General features: G+C 37.9%; 1 protein-coding gene across 7 annotated transcripts in view; it reads left to right on the top strand.

Moving 5' to 3' along the window:
* MAST4 (microtubule associated serine/threonine kinase family member 4) overlaps positions 1-17,361 on the top strand; it is a 581,430-nt gene that overhangs the window by 302,521 nt on the left and 261,548 nt on the right. For all 7 annotated transcript variants that reach the window (XM_032280717.1, XM_032280635.1, XM_032280549.1 and 4 more), the window contains one exon: positions 4,736-4,767. In XM_032280717.1, coding sequence (XP_032136608.1) covers positions 4,736-4,767 — 32 coding nt within the window. The remainder of the gene's footprint in view (positions 1-4,735; positions 4,768-17,361) is intronic.

Below are 17,361 nucleotides of genomic sequence, written 5' to 3'. Positions count from 1 at the left end.
CCTCTTCCTCCTCCTCCTCCTCCTCCTTCTTCTTCCTTCTTTCTTCTTCTTCCTTCTTCTTCTTTATTATTATTATTTCTTCTTCTTCTTCTTTCTTTCTTCTTTCTTCTTTATTCTTCTTTCTTCTTCTTTTTAAATTGAGTCTCTCCTGTTTCATCCAGCCCCATGGCTTTACATAGAATCTCAGGTCATAATGACTCCAAAATCAACCTGCAACCCTGACCTTTTTCTTGCACTCAGATTCAATTGTATAGTTGCCTGTTTGAAAACTTCTACTTGGAATTCTTACAGACAGATGTCTTGAATGTAGCATTTCAAAGCTGAACTGTTTTCCCATCAAACTCCATTTGCTCAGGCTGAAAACCTATGACTCCTCCTTGCTTTCTCTTTCACGCTCCACATCCAGTTTGTGTGTAAATCTTATGAAGACATATCTTAAATCTGACTACTCCTTACCATCTTCATTGCTGGTCCTAGCCAGAATCTCTCTCACCGAGAGAATTTCTAGAGCTTCCTAAAAATTTGATATTAAATATTGCCTTAAAGTAAGCTTAGAATATTTAGATATTTATGTGTTCATTTCTTCTATTATTTAGCCCCACACCAGTCTTTCCTTCTCCCTGTCTCCACCTTTTGATATGCTTTCTTTAATATTTTGGAATAATTTTAAATTTATAGAAAATGTATAAGATGGCTCAGAAGATTACTGTATACCCTTTTCCCAGTCTCTCATAATGTTGACATCATATGTAGCCTTAATACATTTGTCGAAATCATGACAACATTGGTACATTGTTATCTAAACTACAAACTGTATTTAGATATCATGAAGTTTTCCACTAATGTCTTTTTTCTGACTGAGGATCCAATTCAGGATTCTTCATTCATTCAAGATTCTTCATTGTATGTAGCCACCCTTAGTCTTCTCCGGTCTGTGACAGTTGCTTAATTTTTTCTTGTTTTTCACAACCTTGACAGCTTTAAGGAGTACTGATCAGATGTTTTTAGAAGGTCCCTCCATTTGGGTTTGCCTGAGGCTTTTTCACTATTAGACTGGTGTTATGGATTTTGGAGAGAATGCCACAGGCATCAAGTGGTATTCTTACAGACGGACATCTTGAATACCACTTCTCATCCATCATATCAGAGGATAACAGCATGATGTCAGCGTGACTTACCACTGATGATGTTAGCCTTGATCCCTCAGTTATGGTGGTATCTGTGAGTTTCCCCACTATAATGTTGCTATTATTCCCTTTCTGTATTCTGTTATTTGCAAGTGAGCCACTAGCTCCTAGGCCACTCTCAAAGAGAGAATAATTAAGCTCTACCTCTTGAAGAAGGGAATATCTGCATACATTATTCAGACTTCTGTAAATGTCCTATTTTAAATCATAAGTTCACCCTTAGTTAAAAAGAGTTCAGAGATTCTCTAAACACATGCAGCATGTATAGCCATATTATTTTGTTTGTCTATGAATAGCTGTTAAATACTAAACCTTGTAAATAGTTTTAAAATTACCATGTGGAAATTGCTTGTACATATAAAACATTGCAGTTTTCTCTCCATCTTCATGAATGAAACAGATGCTTTCTCTTTTTGAAGCTAAGGATGGCTGGGAGAAAGGAGCAGAATCATTTACCCCTCTTTCTTCTCGGACTCTCCCTGAGTTTTCTTCCTGGATTGGAGGGACCTTTTGGTATCCTCAGGTAATTGAGGATCTCAAAAGTAATAAGATTCTCAGACAAGATTAATTTTATTTAATCTTTATTTTTAATGAAAATATTTGCTAGTTAACACTAGAAAGTCAGTGGGGGAAGGATACAATATCAAGCAAATAATAAACAGCAACTCTAAAAATGTTAAATGTCATTTGAGTAATCAATATTAATGAAAGTCTAAGAATGTTTGATCTTAGGAATTTCTTTAATCCAGTGACAATTAGCATATTGTCTAGTTCAGGTGGATACTTCTTGCTGTTGTTTCCCTTTTTTCCCATTTTCTTTCCTCCTCCAGTTCTTACCTGACAGTAAATTTTTAACACACACTCCACATATGTCAAGCACAAGCTTAGGTTTATGACTCAGACCAATACCACGTCTCGTCTAATTATCTAAGTATGTGTTAGTGACCTTATCCTGACATTGAGAAAATAAAATGAGGACCCATACACAAAGTACCACGGGGACTTTGGCGATAAAATGCCTTGATGCTGTTCGTTTACGTCTGACGGGTGCAGATTTATCAGCATGTGGCCCTCGTCTGTTAGGGCAGGAGCTGCTCCCTGTTCAGGCTGCAATTGCTTAGCCCTCCTGGTATTTGCAGACTTTTGCAGCTACTGTTCACAAGGTCTTGGCCACGGCACATTCATTTCCCTCACTTTATTACCATCACATCTGATTCCAATTTGCTACCAAATTGAGTTTCCAGTCCTGAGCCTGACATTCAAGCCATCAGGTGGATTAGCTTCTTCAGCTTGGTTAGCGTGGTAGCTTCAGGTCAGTTGACTGTGGCCTATTAAATGTCCTTTGCTCCTCATCTTGGAATCTCGGCCGCCGTCCCGTGGAGCAGCAGTGCCGGGTTACCCACTGTAACCTTTCTTCTTGTTTAGAACTCATAATTCTAGACCTACTGGAAAGACTTTTGATTAAAAACAGAGTTGGTTTTTATCCCTTATCTTGCTGTTTCAGCAGCTTTTTCTCAAAGCAAAGCAGCCAGTTTACGCTCAGGTCATTTGGTGGAATATGACTGATGGAATTATTTGGGTCATTCATTTGGCCCCTTTCCTCTTATATCTTCTGAGTGATCTATTTGCATATATAGTTGAAAGAATATCTGATTTATTATTTTTGTTGTTATTAATAACACCTCAGGTACATTTTATGCAGCTGTCCGATCAACTTATTGGACAGAGCAGTATTATTCATTTGGTCTCTAGGCCTTCTGGTCTGCAGTGGTATCAATTCCTTTCCAGGAGAAATGGCCAGAGCCTCGTACAGTGGTGTACTGTGTAATCTCAGCTACTCAGGATGCTGAGGCAGGAGAATGCTTGAACCCGGGAGTTTGAGACCAGCTTGGGCAATGTAATGAGACCTCATCCTAAATGTAAATAAAAAATATAAAATAAAAGATAAAGTCTGGTGAGCTGTTATGTCTAGGGAGTTCTCTCTTTCTTTTCTTTAACCTGAATACAACACTGATTTCTCAGTGCTTATCATAACCAAAGATCCTTGTACAGAAAATTACTCATTGGTTTTCTATTTATGTTTCAGTTTCCAAGGAAGGCTGTCTTGGGCAGAGACTTTTCTCTTGTCATTAGGGGTTTTAGTAAATGGAGGTATATTTATGTTTCAGAATCAGGGAGCCAAGTTTAGCAAACACTATAATTTCTTGGAGCTAATCAAGGATTAAAGGAAAAAGCAAAGCAAAACAACAAAACAAAAAAGCACTTTACCACTGAACCCTAGAGCCCTTGAAAATGTTTGCTATTCGGAAAAAGAAGAGGACACTTCATTCCTAAAATTGCTGATTGTTTTCCTTGCTGTTGAACAGTTATATGATTACTATAACTCTGTATGGAAATATATTTGCCGGTTAATAAGTAAGGCCTGCTGTGTTTAAAACAGCAGTCACAGAGCTCTCCTCCTCTCTGGTCTGATGCTCTCAAGGCCATTTTCTGTAAGCTGTGCTGGAGTAAGATGCGCTGTGGATAAGTGATAGGTGAGCCTGCTGTCCATGACAAACATTCAGTACAAATCAGAGACAGGAAAGGTGAGTTTGAAGCTGATGGGGAAATACCTTTCAAAGGATAATGCTCAACCACCTGAAAGGCAGAAAAATAAATGAGAATTATGGACATGAATAACCAAATTCAGTCATAGTACTCTTCATTTTGAGTTTAAATAGCCAAATGACTCATTGCTTCCTATTCTTTAATAATGGACAGCAAGTATTCTTGAGCTTTGAAAACTTTATTGGTGGATAGAGGTATTTCTGAATCTATTTTTGTTATTTCTTTGGTTGGCTTGTTTTCTTGGGTGATTTTTTGGTTTTTCACAGCCTCTTGATGATTAGGTAGATAAGAATCTCAAATTGAGGTAAGTGTGAGGATGTCCTTTAAAAACTATGAAGCACGCTAATAATTGTAGTGGTCGTCTGATTACCTTTTAGAAATTGATTAAGCTATTTTAAAATATCCCAAGGAATAAATGCATGTCTTGAGAAATAATACCAAAAGGAAATCTTTTCCATTATCATTTAAAGAATAATAAGAAAGTACAGTCTTTGGGATGCATAATGTTTTGCGTGAATATATTTCTATTGAGGGCAAATAGTCTGATTTCATTGTCCTTTTCATTGTACCTTTCATTTAATTATAATCCTGTAGAATGTCTCATAGTTCTTATATCTATATCCTGTTTGGATACGTTTCTGTATGCTCAATTGTAGGGCCATGTAACTCAACTCAGTATTTTACTGTAGTTGCTTTGGGAAGATTGATGGTTTTGCTGCTCTGGAATTCAGGTAAGCTGTGTTTGTACCTTAAACACAGTGTGTAAAGAGAACCGTGTAAGAAGGGATCCAGCATAAAATTATGATGTTAAAATGTTTTCAGCATAGGAAATGCCAAATCAAGTATAATGAAGGATGATGCATTCTGTGCTATCCATTGGTATCCTAGTAATCTAAGGTTAATGTAGCATCACTTATATATGTTTTTTTTTTCTTTTGCAGAAGGAGCTGAGTCTCCCCAGAAGAGGAAGTCTGTAAGTAGTATTATTTTGTTTCCTTGTTTTCCTTTTATTAATATATAGTTTATGATTCTTCTCTGATTCATTAGTGGAAGTTGCAGAATTAATGGTAATCAACTGAATTAAGAACATAAACTGAAATTATTTATAGAAGTCAAACAGTAATGATTTTATGATAATTTCCAGGGTTTCTTCTATATGGCCATTGTAAACCTAAATGCATGTTTATTCCTGAGAGAGTCTTAATTTTTTTAATGCTGTTATATAATCAAGCAGAAATACTATTTGGTCAGCAGATAGTATAAATTGATCTGAATCAAGAATTAGTGCTCTTATGTTCTGAAATCCATGATTTTTCTTTATACTATGGATTTTATGTGGAGTAAATTATGTACTTTTGCATTTGAATTAGAAACTTCGAATCAGTTAAACTTTCCATTATTAGCTCTAGATCTTATTGAACTGATTCATGTAACACTCTTGTAGTAAAATAATGGATTTATGAACTTTGACTTGATTTCTTTATGCTGTGTTTTAATCTTTTATTTTTAAGGCCAATAAATATATTTGCCTAAATCGCACTTTTTTCCATTAGCAAGTTGCAGAATGAAATTGAGGTCAGAATTAACTACTTTCAGTATTTGACTACAATTTAAGGTCGAATTTGTTATCCAATAGTCCTGTGTAAGGGCTGGTCTGGAAACATTTACATTTGATGTCTGATTTAAGTTGAATAAGTTAGTAGATGGAGGAGCTCCTTTAAAAAAATTAGTATTTAAGTTTTCACCACTCTCATCTTGGTGGTTTAAAAAAACATAGGGCGACTGTTGAAATATAACATTTATTCTTTTGGCTAAATTTTGGAAAATTTCAGCCTTTGCATCTAAGAACCAAAAATTCATCAGCTGTGCACATTTCTTTATTGTCCATTTTGTTTCCTGTCCTTTGTACAAGTTTAGGCTGTCAGGCAGACACTGGATTATTATTTTTAGAAAATGTGCCTAGATAAATTGTCACTAGCTTTCAGCTTCCATCTCTCTGTGCTACAGTTTAACAGAAAATAGTTTGCTATAGGAAATGCCCTTAGAATTAAACTCTTCCCTCTTCTGCATCATGATTAGGACTCTGTTGCCTAAACTTAGAAAGCCCAAACTTTTTGGTATTTCTCATGATGAGGCAGAAGAAAAATAGAAAACTACATGAAATACTTTTACGGAAAAAAATCTCATTTGCTTATTTGTACTTTTATTTAAGGCTTAAACACCCTTTCTTTTTTATTTGAAAACTTCAGAACTTCAGTCAAATCTTGTTTTTAGCCTTTTTAATAGATTGTACATGGGTTTTATTTTTTGTTTCTTGTTTTATCACATTAGTGTTTCCAAAATATAAAGATCATGTTAATTATGGAACTGGATTTCATGTTTCTATTTAAGGGGCATTTCCTCTTTTGCACTTGAGACTTGTGTAAGTCTCAGTTCTGTTCAAGTTAGCTGATAGCCGTGAGTTGATGTGAAAATATGTGATAAAGAAAATATTTAAATTTTTTTATTTGAGAAAATGGTGTCTTTACTGAAAAAAGAATGATGACATAAGTTTGTTTGGAGCCCATCCTTTGGAAACATAGAGAAGGTCTGAATTACATCAGAGCCATTTAAACTCCCCTCCCTATTAAAAGTCAATTGAGCATTCAGATGATGAGCATGAAGCACACTGTATATGTATATGTGAACACAAATCTACCTTTTTTAGTGAATTCTGGGAAAATTAATACTTCCAAGTGAGGTAAACCAAAAGTAAATATGCTATTTTGTATTTTCTGTTAAACACAAATATTCCCCAGAGAATTAACAATGCTTGACATAGCTGTTCTAGAACCCAGTGTCATTCAGCATTTTCAGTGAATACTGTACAGATGCCAGTAATTACTCTCCTCATGCATACAAGGTTCTTTTATGACTTTGAGAAAGGGGAAATGGTTTTTAAAATAAATGCTAGAGTGATTTTATACAAATCTAATGAAGAAAGACAGAAATGTATCTTTATTAGTATCAGTTAGCCAACATGATAGTACCTGATAATTAAACCTGTTAACACTTTCTTAGTTTATTTACTGCATACATGCCTCCTCCATAAATGCTGTGAAATCTTTTTATATCTTCTCTCAGAAAGATTGAGGATTTGCTCCTGCTGTTCTTTTCAGTCTTTTTTTCTTCCATATTAGCAGTGAGCAACTGCACACAGTGTGATGTATTTCTTACTGTCTTTGATTATACAGCAAAGTGGTCCCACTTGTTAGAGGGTGTATACTTTGATACAGGCTAAAAAGGCCTTTATTTTTATTTATCTGCTGCCTCAAATCTATATGTCTTGAAGGATAGTATTTTTAAAATTGCATTTTTATCATTCTGAAACTTACAGCGTGTTCCATATTTTTTGGAAAAATTTGAATATTGCTTTAAATAAGCTTAAAGATAATTTTTACATCCAGAATCATGGTAAAAATGTATTAAATTGAAAGCTTTCACAAATGAAAGACCACAGGAAATGTTTTTCTTGCTATTAATTTAAAGTATGAAAAAGCAAACTATTCTGTCTAGAAAAAAATTCAGATCCCCACTAATTTATTATTTACATTTTAATGAGAACTAACTTCAAGAGTCTCTTGTTTTATATACATTTTTAAAAGGTGCAGAAGGAATGATTGTGACCTCCTTTTTTTTTTTTATGGTGCAAAGGGTAATGGACAAGAGAAGTGAAGGAAACTGCTTTCTAGGCAAGGTGCTGTTACGAGATAACCAACTAACTCCAATCACTTTTCCAGAGGCATTCCAGCTTCCTAGACAGCTGGATTTTAGCTATGTCTCTTCTTTTTCCATTCAACGAATAGCCATGTGCCAAGGCTTCTTCTGATTCCAGATTCTTCCTGCATTTTCTCCCTCATTCTCCTTGGAACTAAAGTTATCTCATTCTCTTATCCCCCTCTCTCCAGCTACCTATCAAAATCATAATATAGTCAGATAGTGAAATATTATACAGCAGGTAAAGTAACTGAACCAGTGTGTATATATCAGCAGGTATAATTATCATGAATGTAATGATAAGCAGTGGTAAAAGCACATTCTGGGTACAAGATGGCATTTATACTATAAAACTTAAAAATATGCAAAACAATAGGTTGTTTCTAAATATGGACATTTACAGTAAAGGTATAAAAACTGGCATGGAGACCAAGCTTATGATAAAGGTCACTTACTAGTGGAGGGAATGCAATAAATTGGATTTGAGAGGGCTCTGTGAGGAGTTTCATGTATATCATTAATGTGGTGGTGGGTATATGGGTGTTTATATTACACCCGCTACATTTTTGGTATTCTTGAAATATTTTATATAAAATACTGAGTGATTGTATGGAAATAAGATTTAAATTGCTTTAACCAAGTGTTTATGTAGATTTTTAAGTAATTTGAATAAACATCACGTGAAGACTCTATTTTGAATAAGAAACTATATCACACCTGGGTTTTTGTGTGTATTTGGTTTATATTGTCTCATAATGAAGGTTGCTCCAAATAGATACGATCTGACAATAACTGAAATATCTACAGTGGCAGACACCAATTGGTTAAATGCCAGAATATCATAGAAAAAAATTATGATGAAAATTTTGATAATCTTGAAATTTTTTAGTATATACTACGCAAAGCCAGGGGATGAAGGAAATGAGATAATAGCATTTGTGATGGTATGTTATTACACACAGCTTCAGACCTAGATTTGTTGCTCTAGACTGTTATCCCATCGAAGAGACGTGACTCTGAATGCCTGTTCTTCGTGTTCAACAAGGTGTCTGGTATAAAAACTACACAGTGCAGACAGTCATAAAGTCTGTACAAATCTGCCTCCCCCTCCTAGATTAGGAGCCTCCAAGCGGTGGACCTGCCCTGCTCTCTTAGGTCCTGTCACTGTGCTTCTCCAGGAGGATAAGCCGTGATGCCCTGGCTGGATGGCTGAAGCCAGATTCTTCACGGTTTCAATTCATCGTGGAACACACCAACCTTCTGGATGTTGTTTGATTTAGATTTTTCTAATAATTAATTTGTATTGTCTGTATTTATGGAAGTGCCATTGTTGTGGTGGTACTTTTATCTAAAATTCACCCATATTTTGAATCCTGAAATGATATTTCTAAGTGGAAAAATTCACTGGGAAGTGTTTGTTTTCAGACAAGGAAAGTGCAAAAAGTGGAAAAGCCCAAGACAGGAGCCCAAGATGATTATGAGCAAAACCAAAGTGTCCCTGGCAGCCATGATTTATTTTTAAAGGACCCCTTTGTATTTTGTTAATTGCCTAAATAAACAGCTCTCCAGGATAGAGAGGCTTCTCTTTTCATGGGATTCCCTGGAGTGCCTTGATGGTGTTTATACCCTGGAGAGAGGAGCAGGGAATTGGCTCAGGCCAGCTCCTGTGCCTCCTCCTGTTTTTAAATGGTCTTTCAGATGTCTCCATACGGAGCAGAAGGAAACTGTATTATCTATTCTTAGCAAATAGATTCTCCCTGCTACTTAAAATGACCTTTCCTCTACCTTGTTTAATTCTAAGCCATGGTGCATTGTTTCATGGAGCCTTGGAGGTCTGGGATCTATATAATTATCTGCAATTATCACATCGTTTTAGTAGAAGCAGTGACAGACACTTGGCAGTTTCTTAGCTTTAAGTTCTCTGGCCACACATGCTTGCTTGTTTGATTGATTGATGGATTGTTTTATGATAGTTGATTGTGACAGCTGTTTTAAATTTATTTTTATTCCAGCCCTTTCCCCCCTGCCTCCCTGCACTAGTGGACCTGGTAGACCCCGGTGTCTATTGTTCCCATCTTTATGTCTACACACATGCCTTAAGGATACTTTTTAAAAAATATCCAGGGCCTGGTACAGTGGCTCACACCTGTAATCCTAGCACTTTGGGAGGCCGAGGCGGGCAGATCACCTGAGGTCAGGAGTTCAAGATCAGACTGGCCAACATGGCAAAATCCCATCTCTACTGAAAAATACAAAAATTAGCCGGTTGTGCTGGCTCATGCCTTTAATCCCAGCTACTCAAGAGGCTGAGGCAGGAGAATCACTTGAACCCAGGATTTACAATGAGCCAAGATTGCGCTGCTGCACTCCAGCCTGGGCGACAGAGTGAGACTCCATCTCAAAAAAAAGCAAAAACAAAAACAAAGGACTATCCAGCAGCAGCAACCCAAAGCAGAAGCAGCTCCTAGTATGTATAGTAGTCCTGGAAAACTATGTTTCTGCATGCTGAGGAATTGCTGAAAGTGTTTAAATTATCCCAGAGGCAATTTAAAAGGCTTGACTTATTTTAATTAACTGATCTAGCAACAATACTAGCAGCTGATTACAATATTCCTCTTTATAGAGTTTATCAATGAAAAAGAGTTAAACTCTGTAAAACGTTTGAAGGGACTTATTCTGAGCCCAGTATGAGCGACCAAGGCCTGAGGCACATCCCAAGAGATCCTGAGAACATGTGCCCAAGGTGGTTGAGTTATACTTGGTATTATACATTTTAAGGAAACAGAATATACCAATCAATACATGTAAATTATACATTGGTTTGATCTGGAAATGTGGGATAGCTGGGTGGGTGGTGCTTACAGATTATAGGTAGATTCAAAGATTTTCTGATTGGCATTTGGTTGAAAGAGTTGTTATTATCTAAGACCTGAAATCTGGAGAAAGGAGTGTCTGGGTTAAGATAAGTGATTGTGGAAACTAGGGTTCTTATTATGTAGAAGAGATAGTAAATATCTCTTATCAGAACTTAAAAGGTATCAGACTCTTAGTTTAATCTCTCCTGGATCAGGAAAAGCCCTGGAAAAGGAAGAGATTCTCTACAGAATGTAGGTTTTCCCTACAAGAGATAGATTTGCAGGGCCATTTAAAAATGTGTCAAAAATATATATTTTAGGGTAAAGTACTTTAATGTCTTTTAGGGCCTGCCATCTGTCATGTGATGCTATACTAGAGTCACATTGGAATTTGGTCTCTTATGCTACAAAGAGCCTGTTTCGTCAGTCTTAAGATCTCTGTTTTAATGGCAGCTGGTCAGTTGTGCTGAATTCCAAAGGGAGGGAGGGTATCATGAGGCATGTCCAACCCTCTCTTATCATGGCCTGAACTAGTTTTTCAGGTTTACTTTGGAATGTTATTGGCTGAGAAGGGGGATTCATTCAGTCAGTTGGGGGACTTAGAATTTTATATTTGATTTACATGTTTTTTATGATTTTTCTCCATTTACCCTTTCATTATTCAGAGTGGTTGGAGTCTAGCAGGGCTGGCCTTGGAATAAGTGGGCTAGGTATCTACTGGCATTTGATAGTTTTAGGTCTGTTAGGAGGTCCACCCTGCTGACCACAAAGGGGATTTCCATCTTAAACACATCTACCACATGTCAAACATGCCAGTACTAGAAAGTCATTCTGCTGGATCTTGGAGATGTCTTTGGTACCTTACTGAAATGTCAGGTAGGTACTTTGGTCAGGGCAGGTTGTCACCCAAGCTAAATTTAGCATAGCAGAAGACGATTCATTAATGGGATGCTTCTGGTAAACTGGCAGGAATCAAAGCTAGCAGAAAGTTGAGCAGGCGTTGAGAATCATTTTACCATATGAATACATTAATAAATGTATGAAAAGAATCATAAAGTTATTTTACCACTCTCTAATTTTGCCTTTCTTGGTTAAGGGCGGGGAAGGGCGTCCAGAGATGAGATGGACGATGAGAGTGACCAACAGAGGGAGAGAATATTGTGAAAAAGAAGTTGGGACAGCAAAGCAGGGGAGCTTGATGGTGACTTCTGGGTGGAGCTGGGCCTGCTGGACTTCGGAGACAGAGCTTGTCTTACAGTAGATACATTTGTTGGAGAACTTTCTCCTCCGTTCAGCTAAAACTGGACTCTTGTCATACAACCAGGAAAGATTAGGCTCGTGGATCTATAGAAGGGTGAGGAAAATGGAATTTACTGGGCAAAAAGGAAAAATAACTCTAAGCAAAGTAAGACAGAGAGAGTTGGGATTCTGTCTGTGAGGCAGGTTTCCCAGCTCACGGACAGAATCCCAGGTCACCACATAGGAACAGAAAAGGCCAGGCGTCTTCCCCTTGCAAAAGATGCAGACTTCCCTAGTCTCTACCTCATCCTCCCAGGGCACAGGTGGGCGTTACTCAGAGACAATCGGCCAGGAAAGGGCGGGCTTCATCCAGAACCAGCAGTTAGGTATTCCAGCCTCCAGGTTGCTTTAAGCTTGAAAGTGGGATTTCACCAGGGACCCTTGGCTGTCTCCTGTCTCAGTCATATTGAATTGTATGTATTGGAACAGGGTATTTCTAAAATTGGAATTCCTAATTTTGACATAAGATAGGAAGTAAGCTTCTATATAATTGAATAGGCATAGGTTGATGCGCATGCACGTGTGTTCGTGGGTGTGGGTGTGTGTGTGTCTGTGCCTATGTCGTGTCTGTGTGTCTGTGTATTTTTTAAAAGGAAGACTTACATTCAGGCCTGTTACATATCAGAAAATACTGCCTTGACTGCCTGTTTAGAAAAGTAGTTTGAGTAAAATGAGATTATTTCTAGAATGCAAAGAGAGGGAATCACCTTGATTTTCCAACTTATTTGAATTACACTTGTGAGGTTTTCAGCAAAGTAAAGGCAGTATTTCCTAAAAGAGAGGGAAAGAGTTTAATTCAAATAAAACAAAGAACTTGTAAATCATATTTAGATAAGTTTTAAAATAAACTTAGTTTTCTTCTTAGCATTCTCTGTCTTCCCACCCCCACAAATATTGAAGCAATGATTCAAAATATCTTTTCTCAAAGCCACATGGAAGTCCAGTGTCATGTTGAATGTTAGAAGCCGAACAACAAAACGAAGAAAAATTCGAGTGTCACATCTGAATTAGCATTTAAAGTGGCATGTTTATATAAAAAGAGAACGGTGTAATCTATCCTGAGAGCAAAGAGAGGATTTCAGACTGTGGAAGAATGTCAATTGCATTTATATATTCATCGAATAGGTGGTTTGGTATTTGGCACGTAATTGCAGCTTTCCATATCACACATGCATTTGTCTTCTGTGAGGTGGGTCGGGAAGAGATTTGGAAGATGGAAACAATGTAGGATGGATCTTTTTACCTTTGAAAATTATATGAAGACCTTAGTTTTGTCCCAGGGGAGAGGGTGAGTTTACCAGTGGGGAGGTTTATCAAAATATGTGTGCATTGCCAAACACTCTTGGGAATGCAGTCACAATCTAGTGTGTATTGAGGGCAAGGTAAGACAGAGGCTTGTGTACTTGTAACCACTTTTCAAGGTGAATCTAAAATGCCACTCCCAGTTGAGAACTAATATTCTTAGTTTCAGGGGGTATGCGTAGTGGTGAAGTGTGTTTTTGGATAGCCAAAGGTAGGAGCAGAGGTTTCCTATTTCATAGTTACTGGAATAACTTTTTAGCAAATCTGAATCAAATAGGATTGGGGCACAGTTTTTTAGTGAGCGGTCCTTTTCAGCAAGGCTTATTTAGAGTGGCCCACTGAGACAGACAGGTATCTGTGCTGTCTCACTAAAAGCCACCTTCTCACATCTATTACTCAGTAGATAATCAGTCACTGAGCAGCACTTCAGAGCATGGACTCAGAAGTCACACAGCCTAGGTGTGAATCCTGTCTCTGCCATTTAGCCAGCTGCCTGACCTTAACCTCTATGTGCCTTAGTTTCCTAAAGCAGAATGAGGATATTATTGTGTCCTCAAATTGTTTAGAGGATTAAATTAATATTTATAAAGTGTTTAAAATGGTACCTGGCATACAATAATTACTGTATGTTTTCTGAAAGAAATAAAATATCTTGGGAATTATGCCCTTCTTTCCCTCTCCCCAAATCATTTATTTTTGTCCTGTCGAGTTAGGCAAAAGACCACAGAGTAGGCTGGGGAAGTCCCCTTAATGCCAGATCATTGGAGTAGCATTTTTTCAGGGGCTGTTCTGTTTCCATGAAGAGGTATGAAAGGGGCAGTTGACCCCATGTCCTTCAGTAGATCTTTCACTTGTACCCTGCATTGGTCAACCCTGAGAACGCAAGCTGTTTGCATTGCTGTGGAGACAGACTGCACACGTGTTCTGGCTCAATATCATCAGGCCGTGAGGAAACTCACTTCCTGTCCTCAGTGGCCTCTCTTTCAGACTTAAGCCATCCCTTCTCAGCAGGGTAATCAGGCCACTCCTTGAAATTGTGTTTTGGGACTGACAGGTGTTGAGAGAATAATATGCTATATTATAGCTGTCTGTATGGAAAATTTTAATCATAGAATTTCAGAGCTGAAAGAAGCCTTAAGAGAAGTCTGACTGAAAATATCTTTATTTAGTAAACAAGGAACTAATGACTCACAGGATTTGAGGCTTGCTTGTGCTCAGAGAGTACATATGTTGATTGCAAACCATGACCAGAATTGAGGGTTCCTAACTCCCAGGGACTGGCAAGCAGCCTTTCCTTTTTGAGGTCAATGTGCTTGGGTCAGAAACACAGATATCAGTAAGGGAGTGGGTATTGATATGGTTTGGCTGTGTCCCCACCCAAATCTCACCTTGAATTGTAAAAATCCCCACATGTCAAGGGTGGGGCCAGGTGGAGATAATCAAATCATGGAGACAGCTTCCCCCACACTGTTCTCATGGTGGTGAATAAGTCTCACAAGATCTGATGGTTTTATAAATGGGAGCTCCTCTGCACAAGCTCTCTTGCCTGCAACCATGTAAGACATGACTTGCTCCTCCTTTGCCTTCCACCATGATTGTGAGGACTCTCCAGCCATGTGGAACTGTGAGTCTATTAAACCTCTTTCCTTCATAAATTACCCAGTCTTGGCTGGGTGTGTTGGCTCACGCCTGTAATCCCAGCACTTTGGGAGGCTGAGAGGGGCAGATCACCTGAGATCAGGAGTTCGAGATCAGCCTGACCAGCATGGTAAAACCTTGTTTTTACTAAAAATACAAAATTAGCCTGGCATGGTGGCGCGTGACTGTAATCCAAGCTACTCAGGAGGCTGAGGCAGGAGAATCACATGAACCTAGGAGGCAGAGGTTTCGGTGAGCCCAGACTGCACCATTGCACTCCAGCCTAGGCAACAGAGCAAGACTCAGTCAAAATAGTAATAATAATAATAATAATTACCCAGTCTCAGGTATGTCTTTATTAGCAGTGTGAGAACAGGCTAATACAGATATGTTTTGTTTTATAAAGAAATGTGAGCATCAACACCCACAGTATGGCTCAATAAAGGGTAAAACTCAGAGTTTGCTTGACTTTACCATGCTTGTCATAGTTTCTTTGAATATTTTGGAAAGCGAAGCCCCAAACTCACCCTAAAAGTATACCGTTGCCACTGTAGGGGAAACTTGCAGCAATATACCCGGCACTACCGGGATGCTGAGTTTTCCTCAGACTGATCAAGAGGGTAGTGACAGTCACACGGGTGGGCTGTTATGGTCCCAGCTGCAGTAACTGGCAGTCCCCAAATTTATTCATTAGCCAATTATCCATGTGAGCAGAGCAGCTGAATTCTGAATTCTGTATTGTTCTCTCTTTATCCCCGTTGTGTCATAGCAAGTTGGGCCCTGGTAGCTCTAACAGGGAACCATGGAAAGTAGGACTTCTCTTGTGTCCCAGTGTTTCTTGGAATCTATGCCATCTCTTCTGCCATTTTGGCTCTTGAGATTTAAATAATTCTTTTACTCCTTGTGGCAGTAGACTGTCAGACCTAAGCAACTAAGGGAAAACACATCAAACATTTTTCAGGATTTCTTTCTCTACTTTTCTGAGTTAAGGACCTCACCCTCTGAGGATTTTGGTGGGTCATTTTTTTTTTCATCTGAATACACATGTGTTTTCTTTTAATAGGTTGTTTTATGAAGTCACCTCTTCTGGGATGATGTTAAGGGCTTTCCCATGCTTAAGTATGGGAACACGAGATAAACCCATGGAAATGCCAGTAACTGCACATTTCCTTCCAGTGGCTGTGTGAACTCTCCTTCATCCCACACATCACTCAGATAACGTTTGACCAGTACCATAAGGAAATTCTCTGCACATAGTTCTGTGAACACATTTGCATGACAGGAAAAAGTTTTGTTGACTACAGTCTATATATTTGATTTGCATATGGAAATGGGTAGCATGAATTTAACGTAGCATAGATAAACACATTTAAAACTTCTTTTAGATTGCAAATTCTAATAATAAATTCAAGCCAGGTGCAGTGGCTCACTCCTATAATTTCAGCACGTGGAGAGGCCAAGACAGGGGGATTGCTTGAGGCCTGGAGTTGGAAGCCAGCCTGGGCAAAATAATGAGACCCGGTCTCTACAAAAAAAAAAAAAAAAAATTTACTAGGCATGGTGGCATGTACCTGTAGTCCTAGGAACTAGGGAGGCTGAGGTGGGAGGATTGCGAGAACCCAGGAGTTTGAGGTAACAGTGAGCTGTGATCATGCCACTGCACTTTAGCCTGGGTGGCAGAATGAGACCCTAGCTCTAAAAAATAAATGAATGAATTTAAACATGTATATTAGAAAAATAATCTTTCAAGAAATATTTATGTATTTTATAGATGTTTATGTGAAGGTATCTTTTATCAAATACTAATTTAGCTTATGCTTTGTGCTCTTTATTGCACAGAAAAAAATGTTTTTAAACTTTTGGTATGTCATAGAAATCAATGGGATTAACCTTTTGATAACATAAGCACCAAGTGCCTAATTCTTACTAAATACTGATTTTCCGATGCAGGCTTTTATTGTTATTGGTGGTGGTGGTATATGCTTTTACTTAGAGGGGTCAGCTTTGAGGCAGAGATTATCTTCTAGATTTATTTTATTTTTAGGAAATTGAGGAGGGCATTTGATTTGAGAATTTGGTACTGTGTGCCTTCCATATGTGGCTGCCGTGGAACAAGTGGTAATGTTAATTGCAGGAGAGTGGGACCTTCCCCCTGGACTAGCAGCAGGACAAAGTGAGGGAGAGTTTTGCTCCTTTTCTCAGCTCCTTTTGGCCTCTCTGCCGAGGCAATAAACATTCAAATTTGCTTTGCATAGGGCACTTGAGTGGGTTTACCAGGGGCTTTGTATTTTAGTATATACACTATAGTGTTTAGTATCTTACAAATCAAGAATCAATTATCTGCAAGAATAAGCAGAAGGTTTTTTATGTCTAGAATAAATTAGTTTAAATGCTAAAACCAGTCCTCGTAGATTAAAGAAGCACTTGGAAGCGATGAAGTATATTTTTAAAATGCACTTGACATCATACACTGGAATGAAATTAATAGATCACTACACAGGCTTCCTGTCTTAGGGGAATAGTGGTGGCTTTTTAAGGTGGATTTCTAAGGTACTACCAATATGTAGATACAGTTGAATCTGATAGAATCATGGGGAGAAATGTTGTCATCAAATACCTGGCTAAAAGCATATTATTTAATTATTATCTTTGAGAATTCAGGCCACTTAGCATTATTCTTTTTTTTTTTTTTTTTTTTTTTTTTTTTTTTTTTTTTT

Source organism: Sapajus apella, unplaced genomic scaffold (assembly GCF_009761245.1).
Source record: "Sapajus apella isolate SASKATOON/1434 unplaced genomic scaffold, GSC_monkey_1.0 scaffold1, whole genome shotgun sequence".
NCBI lineage: Eukaryota > Metazoa > Chordata > Mammalia > Primates > Cebidae > Sapajus > Sapajus apella.
Note: the sequence above shows the minus strand (reverse complement) of the source record. Positions and strands in the feature narration are given on the sequence as shown.